This window comes from Azolla caroliniana, unplaced genomic scaffold (assembly GCF_043228905.1).
Source record: "Azolla caroliniana isolate FFs.n. ecotype wild unplaced genomic scaffold, voAzoCaro1.0.p SCAF_21, whole genome shotgun sequence".
Classification (NCBI taxonomy): Eukaryota; Viridiplantae; Streptophyta; class Polypodiopsida; order Salviniales; family Salviniaceae; genus Azolla; species Azolla caroliniana.
The window spans coordinates 1412315-1428332 of record NW_028230456.1 but is presented as its reverse complement, the minus strand read 5'-3'; the positions used below and the strand labels follow the sequence as shown (position 1 = coordinate 1428332).

Here is a 16018-nt window from a genome sequence, read left to right as displayed (position 1 = left end):
ATGCAAAAAGATCCAATGGACACATAAAAGCAATTTTTTGTGTTTTAGTTTGATGCAAAATTTAAAAAACTATTTTCAAAGATGGGATGCAACACATTTGCTTCGTGATGCATTAAGGGATTCCTATGTGAAGGAGGCCTTCTTACAATGCAAATGTATCGAGATAAGGACGAAATATGAAGGCTCACACTTAATATGTTACATTACATATGTTGAATCTAACTACTCTTTGTCGAACAAGTAAACTACATGCATTGATACATGTTAGATCCCATTGTGTGTCCACCATCAAAACAATCGGTTCCATATTAATTATTTCATACTCATCTCAATGTACACAAGATGTTGGGGCACACAAGTTCGGAAGTCTACATATCACCAATGTATCAAGACATGGGGAAAATGTGGAGGTTCTTGCTTCATACACTATCCCATATATGTTGCATCAAAGTACAAAACCATATTCTTCATTGTATGACAGATCACATGCATCGATACGTGTTAGAGCCCATCACATTATCAACCATCCAAACCATTGCTTCCAAAAAAGTTATTCCATACTTGTGTCAATGTGAGACATGACCTTTGGCATATGTGACGGGATTAGTCGACTATGCACATTTTTGCCTTAAACAAGTTCGGGATTTTGCATGTTAGTAGTTACACATTGATATAGTGCTCTACCTTTGATCGTACTTGATTATGCTTTTCACACATCTTTGACCCAATCCAATCCTTGCACTAATTTCTCTCACACTCACAACGTGTACTCTTAATTGTGACATTAACTCGTAACATTCTTGAACATGTACGGTCACTACTCACATTCACATTATATTTACGTGAAAACATTATATGTTGGTTTCATTGGTTATATTTGACCTTTGAAGATGATAATAAAACCTTTATCTATGTCCACTAAACCCTACTTTTCCATAATATGCAATAACTAGTAATGTCGTACCACCTTGGCATTATGTCCAACTAGTTGAAAAATAATGCTTTGCCATTTTTTGGATTTGCATTAACAAGTACTTTAATCATGGTTCCAAAATGCAAGAGGATATATTTGATTAATTTAATGCACATTGCGAATGTAGTTGGAGTTTGCTCATTCTGATGTTTTGTCTCAATTAGCCCCATTGAAGTAATGAAGATATGTGACACTTGTCTGATGTCTATAGTTGGCCGTCTATAATAGAGCATTTGTAGGCTCACATGTGCAAGGACAATTCTCGACATTTTATTTGTTCTCAACTTTGCATAATTGAGTGCCTTATTGGCAACAAAAACTTTGTCTTTTCACAAGTTTTGAGAAATTGCAAATATGTCATGGTATACAAATGGAAACGTTTTTGAATGCCCCTCTCTTATTTTTCTTTATTTCCTTGAATGCCCCTAAGTTTCTATTGTTTCCCACATGCCCATAATTGAAGCTAAAGAAAAGGAAGAGACAGGGCATAGTTAAACCCTTGTTCATCATTTACCTTTATTTTCGTGAATGCCCTTAAGTTCCTTTGTTCTATCACAGAACAATCTTGAAAGGGAAAAAAGTTTGCACTAAAACTCCCTTCTGACATTTTTCTTTATTCCCCTCGAATGTCCATAGTCGAACCCCAATATAAGGAAGAAACTCATCACACAATTGCAGAAAATAGGGTAGGGCATTACAATTGACTAACTAGTCACGAATAAATTCCTGTCTAATGAATACGCAAGGAAAATTAGGACAAACAATCGGAACAAGAACATGCGCATTCAGAGTGGAATGAACTCTCCTGTCGAGGAGGGTGTGGAGGAGCATTTTACAAGAAGTAAAGAAATTAGGGAAAAGTACCAGGATACCCCTGGAAGTTTGTCTATTTACCAGAATGCCCCTGGAAGCTCCAAATTTACCAAACTACCCCTATGTCCAAAAAATTAGACTTTATAAAGTAATTATACACTCAAATCTTTGGTAAATAGGGTTAGTTCGGGTCCATTTCTTCCATCTTTGGTAAATAGGGCTTGTAGATTTGAGTGTATAATTACTTTATAAAGTCTATTTTTTGGACATAGGGGTAGTTTGGTAAATTTGGAACTTCCAGGGGCATTCTGGTAAATAGACGAACTTCCAGGGGGGGTATCCTGGTACTTTTCCCAAGAAATTATAGGGTCGTATAGGCAATAAATAAAAGTGGCTCGTTTTGTCAAATCCCCTAAATACCCTTTTCCTTCCTTCTTTCTTACTTTGATCTGCTCTGTTCTCTTCTGCCCCGCCCTGTTCTGTTATTTAGCGATGATCACAGTCTAGTCTCTTAAACAAAGGCACTCTCTCTCTCTCTCTCTCTCTCTCTCTTCTTTCCCCTTTTCATTTCAGTTGTTTCTCATGTTCTTTTCAACAGTTTCTGTTTGCACATCTTCTTCAACATTTGTAATGTCATTGCATTCTTTTCTCTCTGTCTCTTCTCATTCTAACTATGGAAGTTTAACAAAAACAGCTTTTTTTTTAGGTTTTTATTATGGAAAAGAAACATTGATTTGAGAATTAATGATGTCAAAATTTGTTTCTAGAAAAAGAAAAACAAGCGTTCTTTAAAAAATTTGCATTTGTTTCACATTTCGTTTTTCATTTCGTTTTCTAACCTCTGTACCAAATGAGTTATGAATATTTATGTTATATTATTTGAATACATAGAAATGAAGGATGAAATGAGATTATTTGTGAAGGACACCCGTTTAAAGTAAAATGTGAACTTGCATTTTTAGCTCTTTGAGAAGACCGGGATTGGAAACTGGTGGAGATGGGCGATAATAATCTCGACAATGAAGCAGAGGTTTTTTTTATTCCTTTTTCTTTGTCTTTCTTTCTTCCTCATTTGTTTCGGTTTTCATTTCCTAATTGGTTATATCAGATTGTTATACTTCAATCTATTCTTAAATCTTCTTTATGTGCCTATATACATTTATCCAGATGCTTGTCTGCAACTCATTTCTTAATTGGGTTATATTTCTTATAGTTAATACTTCACTTGTGTTTCATTGGCGTTAAGTGGATACATATATAGGATTGTTATGCCTCAATTTCATATATCTTAAATAGAATCTGAAACTACTTAATATATTTCCACACGTATATATTTCTAAGTGTAACTCTATATGATAGACATTCAGTAAAGTCTTTTTAAATCAATTTATTTTTTTCAATGTAAAGGCATTGAAAGACATTGTACAATCTCTGTGCCACACCGCTAATCCACTCGGAAAAACAATAGATTTCTTAAAGGTTGGTATTTTTCATATTCTAAAAATTATATTGAGAAAAATGAAAAACATGTGTATTCATTCATCCATAATTTCCACAATAAAGTATTCTAGCATATAAATTTTTTATAATGCCAGTATGTATTCTTCCCGGGAAATTTTAAAGTTGTATTCTTAAGTATGGATATTTTATTGATTTGAAAAGTTGGAAAAAAAAAAAAATCATTTGTTGGCAATTAGGAGGACATTGAAACTATGGTTAAAGAGCAAGAATTCTGGATTAAAGATCAAGAGTCTCATTATGAACAATTAGCAGAAGAGAGAAGGTTATCATTTTGATTACCATTGGCTTTAAAAAAACGCCAAACTTGTGAAGAAGTATTATATTATTCCAATCATCATCTAGTCTTTAAGAAGTTTTAGAATTTTAACTGAAAAAAGAATTTAGATTCAATTTGGGTGTGCAAATTTTCTTGTTTACACAGAATTACAAAGGAAATGCTAGAAGATGAAGTTGGGCAACGAACTGAGCTCGAAGAAGAAATTGAGTATCAACGACGTCGAATTTCTTCATTAAAAAGAGAGGTAATGCTGTCTTCTTCTTTTTCCATTTAGAGAAGATTGTATGTTAAAAGTAAACAAAATGGATTGGTGTTATAATTCATTTATGAGAGGGAGTAAACAACCAAAAGCATGTGTTTGAGTTTTTTAGCATTTTGTTCTATTATATTACATATGATCAAAACCAAACCATTTTTGCTTCTTTTTTACCTTGTTTTTTATTCTCCCAGTTACCTCGGCACATGTCATAATTCAAAAGGGTTGTATATTTTTGTATATATTTCTCATGAACACTCAAAAAATATTTTCAAAAGAAAAATTCCACACATATGACTGTTGAGATGTTGCTTTGCTCATCCTTACCATTAAGCCACCTTTTTGTTTGTTCTCTATCTTGTACTCTAGGTTAAAGTGGGTTCCTTCAAATGAGATCCTTTGGTAGGCCATTAGATGGTTGCTTTCCAACATTTATGAAGAAATTTGAGCTTCTGGACCAGTGCTAACTTTGAAAGCCAAACTGATTTTGCGTCATCTTTTTGTTGTTCTCTATGTTGTACTCTAGGTTAAACTGGGTTCCTTCAAATGAGATCCTTTGATAACCATTAGATGGTTGTTTTCCAACATTTATGAAGAAATTTGTTCTTGTAGACCAGTGCTAACTTTGAAAGCTAAACTGACTTTGAGTCATCTTTTTGTTGTTCTCTATCTTGTACTCTAGGTTAAACTGGGTTCCTTCCAATGAGATCCTTTAATAGCCATTAGATGGTTGTTTTCCAACATTCTGAAGAAATTTGTTCTTGTAGACCAGTGCTAACTTTGAAAGCCAAACTGACTGTAATATTTTGCAAGTCTTTGATGATGAGTTCTCATTTCTCATTATTTTTTGCATCCATCTTGAAGCAAAGTTAGTATCTTGGGCCCAACATTCTAAATGTATAGGGCCCAACAAAACTTCCCTGTGCTCTTTCTTTGTTATTTACTTTAACTTTTTTGCAACATATCCAACCCTAGTACTCCACAGTAGGTGTGATATTTTCATTGATTTATTCTTGTTTTTCAAACGACACTCATTTTTGTTTATGATCTATCATTTGGCATCAATTTTTCTGTCCCTGACTAACTCAATTTCATGTTACACTGATTGATGTGACAGATATTGCAGAATGATGAAACCATCATGAAGTTCTTGAGGTTGCAAACCAGTATAGATCGTAACTCATAACATCAAAAAAATAATTTGAAAGCAGGATAATCTGCAGAAAAATATATCTGTAACTCGTCAGATACAATTGGATGTACAGACTAATACATGAATTCATTCTTGTAATATCACACATGGAAACGATGATAATGTTTTTTTAAACAGAACAATATTAGGCAAATGATTGTTTCTTTCCTCTGTTTATTGGCTTCCAGATTATAATTTCATAGTCAGGAGAAGAGTTCTTCCTTCACTCCTTGTGATTCACTACGTCATGCTCAATACATTTTCCTTTTTGATAGGTAAATCTCATTGAATAGGAAAGTGCATATTGCATTCACAATGATCTTCCCCACTTGGTTGGTTGAGTCCTCCCTGAGCAAGCACAATCTTTTTTTCCTTGAAATCGCCACCGATTTGTGGTTATACCAAAAGCGGATGAGTTGCATGTGGAAGAAGAATCCATACACGCTTTCTGGAATGTTGGGGAAATCCACAATGACCAGTTGTTTTCCACACCCACTCCTGGTAAAAACTATACTTCGTTTATTGTTGATTTTGTGATTCAAGAACATAATACACATAAAACCTACTGAAGCATACATAGGTAAGTTCAAAGTCAGAGCAAGTGCTAATCATCCCCTATACATGTAAACAATGTCTTTATCGCCATCATTCTATTTAAATACTTGATGGTAGTCTTTAGGATGATAACATTCCTGCAAAACTGTATCTTTACTGGATAATTTCATGACATGGGTGCAAGACTTTGGCTCCATCCCAAATAGGCTGATTGTTTGCCTGTGTGCAAAGCATACCGATTCTTGTTTTCTTTATCATGTTGGATGGTTTGCCTAGTGTGAGTTCTAGTGTCTTTTCAATTTCTCGTTTGTCTAATTGACTTACATTGCACTGCAACTTTTGATCTCACTACATAAATTGGTGCATCAACTCAGTTGTATAGGAGAAATGTGGGATCTAGATTTGGTGAAGACATTGGTCCCGAGAAATGACAATGCATATTCAAGCATCATCTATTGGATGCTTTCTTTACCTTAATCAACATTGGCTTTTCACCCAAATGGTCCACATGCCAAATGTCCATGTTTCGTCTACCCTAAACATTGTTTTCTTTTTGGAAAGGGGTAAGCCCAACTTCCTCTAGACAGTTATTAAATTTGCTCATAATCAGCAAAATGATCTCCTACACTTTTCCAGCATTCTCTTTTTCTTCTAGTTTTCTTCTAGTTATAAAATTTGCTCATAATCAGCAAAATGATCTCCTACACTCTATAATTGATGGAGTGATACATAATATTGATCATCATGCAAGTTAACTCGCACTTTGTCCACTTCCAAATGGGTCACCCATCTAAATTCATATGATTTCTTCCATTGTCAGATGGATCTGCATCCAAGCAATGGAAATACATCCAACAGTAGGTCCATCTAATGGAAGTATGATCTGTGCCCAAATTTTGCATTATATTACGTCTTCCATCCCTTGATCAGGCTGTCAAAACAATATTTGCAGCCAAGAGTTTGATCTTGTCTTAGTTTAGCGGGTGTTGCAAAAACACAATTAAATAAGTTTTTTCTTTACAGTTTTTGTGGATTAAGTCAAATCACATAAAGAAACCATTTCTAAGAATGCAACGAAAATCTTTTTTTACAACCAAGGTTTTTCATCAATTTTGGACCAGTTGGAAGGGTATCATAGTAACACCAAGGGTATCATAGTAACACCGCTGCATGGTATACATGATTGGCTCTTTTGTAAGTATTGCCCAATAGAACGAGAAAAAATACCTAAATACATTTACAATTCTTTGATCATGAAAAGAGTATTGAGTGTTTGAAATTTCTTTTTCATATGCTTTGTCTCTCTTTCTTTGCTCCCATTGATATTTGAATTCCAAGGATTATAATACAATCATTCTTGGTCCTGGTCACCACTTTCAAGATGTTATCATGCTAGAAAAATAAATCAAGCAGTATATGGCAATGTTACTTCTCTATGCATAGATAATTTGGCAACACCATTCAATGTTCACTTCCCATTGTTGACGATTTTTCTAAAGAGAGCAGCATACCTGGTATAATCTACCTTAATCACAAGATTGAGGATGAGGAGCGTTCTCACAATATGATAAGTATTTACAACCATTCAATAATGCTTCTCATTATTATGTATCAACCTCGTAGAACTTCTCCAAGTCAAATACACTAAGCCCACACCTCTTACACCCACATCTATAATGCATTGGGATATGCAAATGCCTTATCAAGCCTAAAAAGGAATGCAGCATAAAACTGATGCAAGAGACATCACTAGTCTTTCCAGTAGATGACCGGCCCTTGCAATAGACGATCCAACAATAAGACAGAAATTAATGGTGTCCGATCAACAAATGGGACAACAAAAACGCAATGCATGCGTGCTTATTCATCAAAAGAGAAATATATATAGATATATCTATCATGAAAGGATGGGATTGACTAATTAACATACAAAAATCAGGTGAGGTGTTGTATGTACCATCAGTTATAAAAAACACAAGAAATAATATGCAATGTTTAATTAAACTAAATATCATACATCCATCAAAAAAGTGGAAAAAGATCAACTCTTTTTTACTCATTTTGTAAAGTTTCCACATCCAATGTTCTTTTACTGATACAAGTATATAAGATGAGAGTTCCCATACCGTGTTTTTGCTAATACATAGCATAAGGTGAGTACACAAATGCTCAAACTTATTCCCATAATCCACAAAATTTTAAGATAGAGAGATTTCCTTCAAGAAGTTGAAATCTAGTGCTTCAAACAGCTTTATAGACAATTCTAGGTATTGGAGAGTTTCTTCTGCTATTAAAGCTATTTGGTGTTGTACTTGACATAAACTGCCACGATCCTAACTGCACAATAAATCAAGTTCCTTTTAAGGGAACATTGGTTGTTGAAGAAGACCTGTATCTTCACGGATATTCATCAACAGATTCATATTCTGAAGGGCTTGGCCTGATGCTCCCTTTACAAGATTGTCAATCTACAAGAGAAACGGAAAGGTAAAGTATTAAGTTAAGGATAAGGAAGCACAGAGCTATTTGCAACTTGTGACAGTAAAAGTGAGCTAACACACAGATCAATCTCAAACTTAGCTATTATGTAATACTAGGCTATAATAAAGAAATGACAATGTGTAGAAATACCATTCACTCAAAACTTCAAGGTTGTACGGAAAACACAGATCACCTAAAACTTTCTTTGAATGGCAACAACAGTAAAAACATGTAGCTTTATGCAAAACTTTCTTATCCTATGGTAGTAAGGTTATACAAAAGAAATGACAAATTTCCCCGTAACTTTCATATTCCTGAGTAATCAGCATATATATAGAACAAAATACAACCCAATTTTCACCTATTAACTTCCTTACCACTGAGATAATGATTGCTCTTCCAGAGATACGATCCTCGAAAACATTCATGTGGCAGTAGTTTGAGCCTCGCACATGCCGTGTGTGTGGAACCACACCTTTTGGTAAAACAACTACAAATTCTTCATCCTATACATAATCATACATAAGAAAAACACAAACAAGGTCTTATTTGTATTCAAGTTTATCTTAACAAATTGAGAAAGACATATAGAAGGATCTATTTTAAGGGTTTTAAGAGTTTTAAGACCATCATTATAGGCTGTCTATTTAACTACCCGGTATATGTCTTCAAGATAGTGGTGCAAATCATCAATTGTCACTCCATTTGCGCATTGAACATAAATAGTTGATTGCATGCCTCGACTCTGAATAGGAATGTCAATTGAACATGTTAGATAATGAATACAAAGAGCTTTTGACTGCAAATTCAAATATATGTTATAAATAATTAAGACTCTACTGATGTATGTTCATTGCATGGGAATCAAGATGCCCTTCATCATAGAACAGATAATTGCAGTTCCAAAACCTTTAATAATCAAAGATCAAAGAAATGACTTTGAAACTTCAAAGTTTCATAATTAAAGGAAAACTGATTTCTTTTCAGTTTCATATAAATTTGAAAGGAGTTTTGAAACTACAAACAAAAAATGCTTTTTCTCAAGAGACAATGTTTCGACATGTTGCCAACAATGTATGTAAAGGTGGCTAGTTAAACACATACCATTGGCATTAGATGAGGGGTAAAGCTGATGGTCACTTTTGAGCCCGATGCTTCAGAAAGTCCTTGCTCTATCTCCGGAACTGCAAAACAAAAAATTTGCTTCATTCCATACCAATTAAGAAATTTAGTCATGCCTGGCGCAGATGAAAATAGACTCTCATCTTATTGCTATCCTTTCATTCCCATTCAAATAACACTTCTATTAACTTTAACCTTTTTTTATCATTCATGTGTTGCAAATGTTTTAACTTACCATGTCGATGTTTCGTAATTCCATAAGCATGAATCCCCTCCGAAACCTCTGTATACAAATTTGCCTCTTTGGCTGAACGTCCTGATAAAGGTAGAAGGCATCATCACAGTTCTTTTAAATGTACAATAAATAGAACGCAAAGATGAGGTAGTCAAATCCCTGAGAAGTAAAAATCCTAGGCCTCTAAAATGTAGTTATTCTTACCAGCACCACTAACTCCTGATTTGGAATCAATTATTATACTGTCTGCAGTAACAAGACCAGCCTGCAATCAAAGATTAGTTTCATTTAAAAATCAAAGATTTGTTTGTTTTGGGACCATGATAAACAAATAATAGGGAAAAAACACCCTCGCTTATTTTGTATTGAACCAAATACCACTACATTTCCAGAACACTACCACAACCCCTATGTAGCAGTCAATCTTGTCCTCCCAAGAGGGGTTTGCTTTCTAGAGTAGGGTCATAGCCTCGTAGATATTCTCATCACTTCTGAAAAACTTTAGGAGTTCTGATCATTTCAAAATTGTTTAGATGTATTCTTATAAATAACAAACAAATTAGGATTAATTTGGTTGGCTAGCACAATTGGAGTAAAACAAGGATGCCCATTATCAGCCACTCCCTTAGTTCTTTAGTTCTTAATATAGATGACATATTTACTTACACAGATTGGGCTGTTCAAGAACATGCTCAGCAGTGATACCCATATTGAGATTATTGTATGCCCCTGCTACATTTGCCTTACAGAATTTCAAGCAGGTGGGTCGACTAAAAAAATACCAATACTCCCACGAAAAAAAAGTCACAACAAAAGTTTCAATGAACCAGCCAGGCTTACACTTTTGAGGCCATCAAATACTCTTCATTCCCAGATGGAGGTGCCGCACCTGCATCTACACGTTTATTGTGACAGGCATCCACAACTGCCCAACTGCCATGCTTAGTCTTCCCTGCACTGACACATCTAGGCCTTAAATATTTTCTCAGCATTGGGCCATGCAGGATATACCTGGTGCTCATCAACCAGTTCTTCCGAGGCTACTTGCCCAACATGGACAAGGTTGTGAAGCAGATATTCGATGATCAGCCACTAGTGAAATTTCAATTCTTAATTCCAAACATCCGGACAGTACTTCACATGCTCATAGATGGTGACAACTTTCATTGCCTGTCAAACTCCCATTGTCCCCAATATCATCCCTGTCACATTGCAAGTGCTACAGGGAAATGAGGGATGGTGGTTCCCTTGCTTTGGAGATCCCTCCATAGTGAAATGCCCCATGTTGGAGAGCTTTCAAAAGACAAAAGTTTCAGTCTAAGTTGGAATCTTAAGTTCTCAGACATCTAAATTCTTTAGTGCCATACCTTTAGTTATAATTTGGTTTGCTATTCCCAAGGACAAGAAAACATTGTAAGATGTAATCTCTTGTTTGGTGTTTTAGGTCATTTTGGCTTTTCTTAAAAGAAGAGTTTATATAGCTTTCTTTCTGTCATGGATCCAATTTAATCCCGTATAAAAAGAGGCAGCTCCCCTTTCTTGAGCATATAAACAAGAGTCAAACATGTATTATATTATAAGCACTTACCTTCAGTAATGGAGCAAGAGGAAGCAAAATTGTAGTAGGGTAACATCCCGGATTCGCAACAAGACGAGCATCAATTATTGCTTGTCGATTCACTTCAGTAAGTCCATACACCGCTTGTTTCTGTACTAACACTGCTACCATTTATACCAAGATTTCTTCCATTTTTATTGGGGATATACAATGAAAGTTTTTACGCTATCAATGGACACAATGGTGCAAATCTGAAAATCCCCAAGCTCTCAATGCACAAAAACAGCGCAAATCTGAAAATCTTCATGCTTTCAATGCTCACAAAAAATGGTTCTAACTCCAATCATGCAAAGATTAGTAGAATGTTGTGAGCACATGCAAAAGGACAATTATGTCAATTCATTTAGAAGCCTGAAGTTAACTACAACCAAAGTACCTATTACAAGAATGAATTTTGCTTCTTATCAGCCTTCTTACGCATGCATATATAGGTATAAGAAGTTTAATTGTAGAATATCTTTTAAGTAATGTTGATGCAAGTTCTGGATCTCTATAATTGTCTCTTTCATAATGTTTCATAGCCCAAACATAAATTTAAGTATGCATCTAAACACAAACTCTACAAGCGCCTTTATGCCACTATCATAAGATATTTAGCATGTTCAGAACTTTGATTCCAAATAGATTATGAAACGGAAGGCCTTTTATAAATAGAGGCAGCTTGGATAAAGTTAGCAATGAAATTTTCCAAACAAAATAAACAATTGCAATCATAATTTGCCCAATATATCTAAGTTCAATTTTATAAATTGGCAACTTAACATTCTTGCATTTATGCAAGAAATTTGACCACAACCATTTGTCTCAGATTTTGAAGCATTACAATCAAAAGTCTAGACCTACCTTTTTGACTGCCAAGGAGGGGGTCAATGAAGAATCTCTATATCTAAACGCTTGTAAATCCTAAGAATACAAAATTCTCTAACTTTTGAGCTCTAGGCAGTGTTAGTAGATTATCCTAATCCAACAGACAATACAATACGAGACTGCCTATAATATTTTTATTTTTGCTTTCAAATCATAGCGCATTTTATTGTGCCTTGGTTTTCCAGTAAACTTACTTGCAGTTCAACTGCTCCATGCGGTCTATTGTACCATTCTTCATATTCATTAACATTGTGCAATCGAAAATCCTGAAGACAAAGAAGCCAACCTTCTGACAGACAGTACTCAACAGTATGTGCTTGTGAAGAAAGAAAATGCAATGTGAACTTTCTAGGAAAAAAGATTAGGTTACAATGTACATACAGCGGAAAGGTCGACAACCTTCAAACTGTCTGGAAGGCTAGAAATTATTTCCTGTGTTTCAACAATAGTAACACCAATCACAAGCAATTCATTTTTGTTTTGCAAAGATGACACATTGGCATAAATAATGTCTTCCAGTCCATGCAATTGCAATAATTTAATATTTATTTCTATATTCATGTTTATAAATCAAAGAAAAGTAAAGAGTAACATTGGATTACATAAATTATACATAGTAATACATCTCAATATTAAGAATAATATTAGATTTTAGCAATTACATGTTAAAACAACTCGTAGAATATTGAATCTTCTTACATACATGCAATATGCAAGCTTTCTATGACTCTGGTAAGAGATGATGCAAATCCTTTTTGTTCAACAGAGCAACGCCTTGAGAATTGTATGTCTCACTTCATAGGAGGTCAAAGGATATCCAAAATGTGCATATTATGTTTGGACATTGGTATGCATATGAATGTTAAAAACACATAAATATATCAAGATTCTATTTTACTACAGTATGACAGCCCCATTTTTCATATATTATTGAGATTTCATTTTACTGCATTATAGCCCCCATTTTTCACAATAATACTGACCTACCAGTAGGTAAAAGGTTGAAAAAAACTTCTTTTCCAACCATCTATAATCATGTTTCAAATTAATCATTCAGACTCTGTCAATAGAAAACTCGAAGAGACATGGCTTTCACATTAGCCTATTTTGTTCCATGGGGCAACATTCCATGTTGGACATATCCCCACTCCCAGCAGAGAGATATGAAAAAGGGCAGGGAGTCATGTCGGATCAGAAATTTTATATGCTTGTGACTTTATAGAAGTTACCTGTGTAGTGCCATGTGGAAGGCAGCAAAATACTGCATCGATTTCAGAAAAGTCAGCATCATTAATGGCTACCATATTTGGTAAATCCTTGCATTGCATAAAAAAAATCCACGAACACATGGTCAATTTTCCGATGTTTACAAATGTATAGGTAACACATAATAGAAGAAGAGCTTTGATATGTAATGATCCTTCCCTAAACTAATACCTGGCTGACAAGATGGGGAAACACAGAAGCAAGAGGTTGGCCAGCCTTTCTATCTGCTGTCATCAATGTTATCTTGAAATATGGGTGTGTTGCAAGTAGACGAACAATCTGTAAAAAGGAGTTATTAAGCGCAGACAAAAGCATTAGATAAAAAATATCCAAGAATAAAGCAGGCATTCAAGCTCTCAAATAAAAAATAAAGTTCCTTGGGATGGGAACGCTCATAAGTTATTTCATAAACAATCCCAACATTCGCATAGCAAAGAACATTTAATACAACAATTCTTCACTTTAAGGAAAGAGGGCTTCAAGCACCAAAAACAGATAGTGGATACTCGGAGAAGCTTTCAAAATTATCTATGTTAGGAACCTCTTCAATTGTCATTTGTATTGAAAACCACCATGCTGAACTAAAACTAAATGGTCTTCATAGTTCAGTTCAGCATACTCACAATTTATTATGATTTTAGCTTTCCCAACATCACTCAACTTAAATAAAATAAGACAGATAAGATCTTAGAAACTGACTTCACATCCAGTGTAGCCACTAGCTCCAAGAACAGCAATTTTCTTAGTTTCCACCAGTCTCAAATCAGGCTGCTTTCCAATTTTGGCTTGATCTTGTGTGGGTGATAATACCACATTTCTTGTACAAAGTAACCCACGTTTCAACTTGCATTCCTCTGGAGAGGGTTGAACATTCCAGCAAACCTAAAAATGATTATCAACAAATATGTCAAAACTAATAAACTATTACTTAAAAAAACGTTAATTAATAATCTAATCCAGCTCAACATTTTTTCCAATTCGTTTTCAATATTGTGAGAAATTCACGTACACACATGAGAGACACACAGATGTATGAATGCATATAGGTTTCGGCAATGTTCGCCATATGTTACATATAGGTTTCGGCAGAACTGGAATAGGCGTAGAGCTTACAAATTTCTGCCAATTTCTACTAAAGATATTTACCTTGGATAGGAAACTCGTCGACAATGCAGAAGCCATATGTTGAAGCAGAAAAATGAACTTTGATTAAATTTGAAACCTGCATAATATCAAAAAGCCTATGTATGTCATTTAATCATCCCTGAAAAATGTTTATTGAGAGGAACATATTTCCCTTCTTTAGTTTACTTTTTCTTTTCCTTGGACAAAATCCTGGGAAATTTTGAACGGTAGAAAGATATATGTGCTCTGCTAAAATTCTACAAATTTGAGGTACCCTCACAATTTCTTACATAATTACATGTGAAGTTGTGGTATTCTCAAAATTATTATTTCATGCATGAAAAGGGAACCCATACAATTAGTAAAGGAATATTTCCCCAAGTCTAACTGAAACAAAGACTTGCATATATCTACGTATATGTATACATGTGAGAATCTGTGGAGATGTCCCAGTACAGATATGTCCATCTATATTATCCAATCATCCATTAATAACTAAAATTCATGTCATTAATAGATTTAGATTCATAAAAAGCTTCCAAAAATACTAATTGCATGTGCTCATGTGTGTGTGATAATCAGAAACTCAACTTTCACAGATTTATAAGATATAAACATACACACACACGTGCACATGGTCATGCAAGAGACAATCTATATGCATACATCTATAAACACGTGCACACATAACTACACATACATATGCAATCAATGTGTATATTTAGATGTACACATATATACATATAACAACCTAACTTTCGGCGACATCTGAAAATTTTTAATAGCCTCCTCCTGATATGCGTGAAGAAGAAGAAAAATGAGGAAACATGAGGAATTATGCATAATTTTAAGTATCAAGATTCCATTAACATCCTTCCAATATGCATGATGAAGAACAAAACAGAAAAGATACGATGAGTGATACACACTTCCATTAAGCACAGATATATACATGCATACATGAACAGAAAATACGCACGCACGCACGCACGCACACAAATGTTGCAGAAACACCATTTTATAGATTCCATAAGAACATAGCACCAGGAGGTACCAAAAAGTCGAAGATTGAAGGCAAAAAAAAGAAAACAGAAACAGAAACAGAGGAATTCAACGAGAGACTATAGCAGCATTAAGTTTCCATACCTGTGTGTGACAGAGCAGTGAGGTGTTGAAGATGATGAAGATGATGATGATGAACAGAGCAAAGCCTTTTTAAGGAAGGAAGGGAAAGGGTTTAGAAAGAAGAGAATGATTGATTTGCTCTGGATATAATTTAATTGTAATTTGTAGTACAGAATGCCAATATTTGTGATTGCCTTGAGGATAAATACAATGTAATATGATATGCTGCAGTTTGCATAAGGTTAGGTTAGGTTTGGGGGCCTTATGTTTTTGACTATATAAAAGGGATTGATTAGCTATTGCCTTCGCTATGGCATCTCGGGATGGTGTATTGTCTGTGTTGATGAGGCTAAGATTTCTTCGGTGAGATAAGTTATTCGACTACCAGGATATAATAACATAAGGTAATCTTCTTCCGCGGCTCCAGACACTTACCGTATTTTATATTCGTCTGGTGTCCTTCACTCGACAATGGACGATGTTTGTTACACATCCTTTATCTATTCTTTAGCTTTTATCTCTTTGTTATATTGCTCTGTGGTTGACTTTATTTGTAATTCCCCCCCCCCCCCCCCCTTGGCATAAACGTGGT

The 16018-nt window shown here is 34.7% G+C and overlaps 2 protein-coding genes across 5 annotated transcripts; one reads left to right on the top strand and one right to left on the bottom strand.

Moving 5' to 3' along the window:
• Positions 1-2226: 2226 nt before the first annotated feature.
• Positions 2227-5203, top strand: LOC147850227 (uncharacterized). Of its 4 annotated transcripts, none has more exons than XM_087336175.1 (6): positions 2228-2307; positions 2749-2816; positions 3194-3265; positions 3484-3569; positions 3729-3828; positions 4958-5203. In XM_087336175.1, the coding sequence occupies exons 2-6, from the start codon at positions 2784-2786 to the stop codon at positions 5024-5026; spliced, it is 360 nt and encodes a 119-aa protein (XP_087192301.1). In that variant the 5' UTR covers positions 2228-2307; positions 2749-2783; the 3' UTR covers positions 5027-5203. The 4 variants fall into 4 exon arrangements, with proteins under 4 accessions (XP_087192304.1, XP_087192301.1, XP_087192302.1 ...); XM_087336176.1 differs by lacking the exon at positions 2228-2307 and adding an exon at positions 2348-2492; XM_087336178.1 differs by lacking the exon at positions 3194-3265 and having other exon boundaries at positions 2227-2307.
• Positions 5204-7738: 2535 nt separating this feature from the next.
• LOC147850226 (Putative N-acetyl-gamma-glutamyl-phosphate reductase) lies at positions 7739-15544 on the bottom strand. The gene is made up of 14 exons (XM_087336370.1): positions 15448-15544; positions 14323-14398; positions 13876-14058; positions 13348-13455; positions 13140-13226; positions 12292-12342; positions 12105-12176; positions 11014-11133; positions 9630-9690; positions 9426-9506; positions 9173-9252; positions 8724-8813; positions 8446-8574; positions 7739-8055 (listed from the first exon to the last, which is right to left on the bottom strand). The coding sequence occupies exons 2-14, from the start codon at positions 14356-14358 to the stop codon at positions 7948-7950; spliced, it is 1206 nt and encodes a 401-aa protein (XP_087192496.1). The 5' UTR covers positions 14359-14398; positions 15448-15544; the 3' UTR covers positions 7739-7947.
• Positions 15545-16018: the final 474 nt, after the last annotated feature.

Coding starts and splice junctions, on each gene's coding strand:
- LOC147850227 (XM_087336175.1), top strand. CDS start 2,784: ATGGGCGATAATAATCTCGACAATGAAGCAGAG. Junction 2,817..3,193: donor ATCTCGACAATGAAGCAGAG/GTTTTTTTTATT, acceptor TTCAATGTAAAG/GCATTGAAAGACATTGTACA. Junction 3,829..4,957: donor TTTCTTCATTAAAAAGAGAG/GTAATGCTGTCT, acceptor TTGATGTGACAG/ATATTGCAGAATGATGAAAC.
- LOC147850226 (XM_087336370.1), bottom strand. CDS start 14,358: ATGGCTTCTGCATTGTCGACGAGTTTCCTATCCAAG. Junction 12,177..12,291: donor AGGTTGTCGACCTTTCCGCT/GTATGTACATTG, acceptor CTTTGTCTTCAG/GATTTTCGATTGCACAATGT. Junction 8,814..9,172: donor CCCCTCATCTAATGCCAATG/GTATGTGTTTAA, acceptor ATTCCTATTCAG/AGTCGAGGCATGCAATCAAC.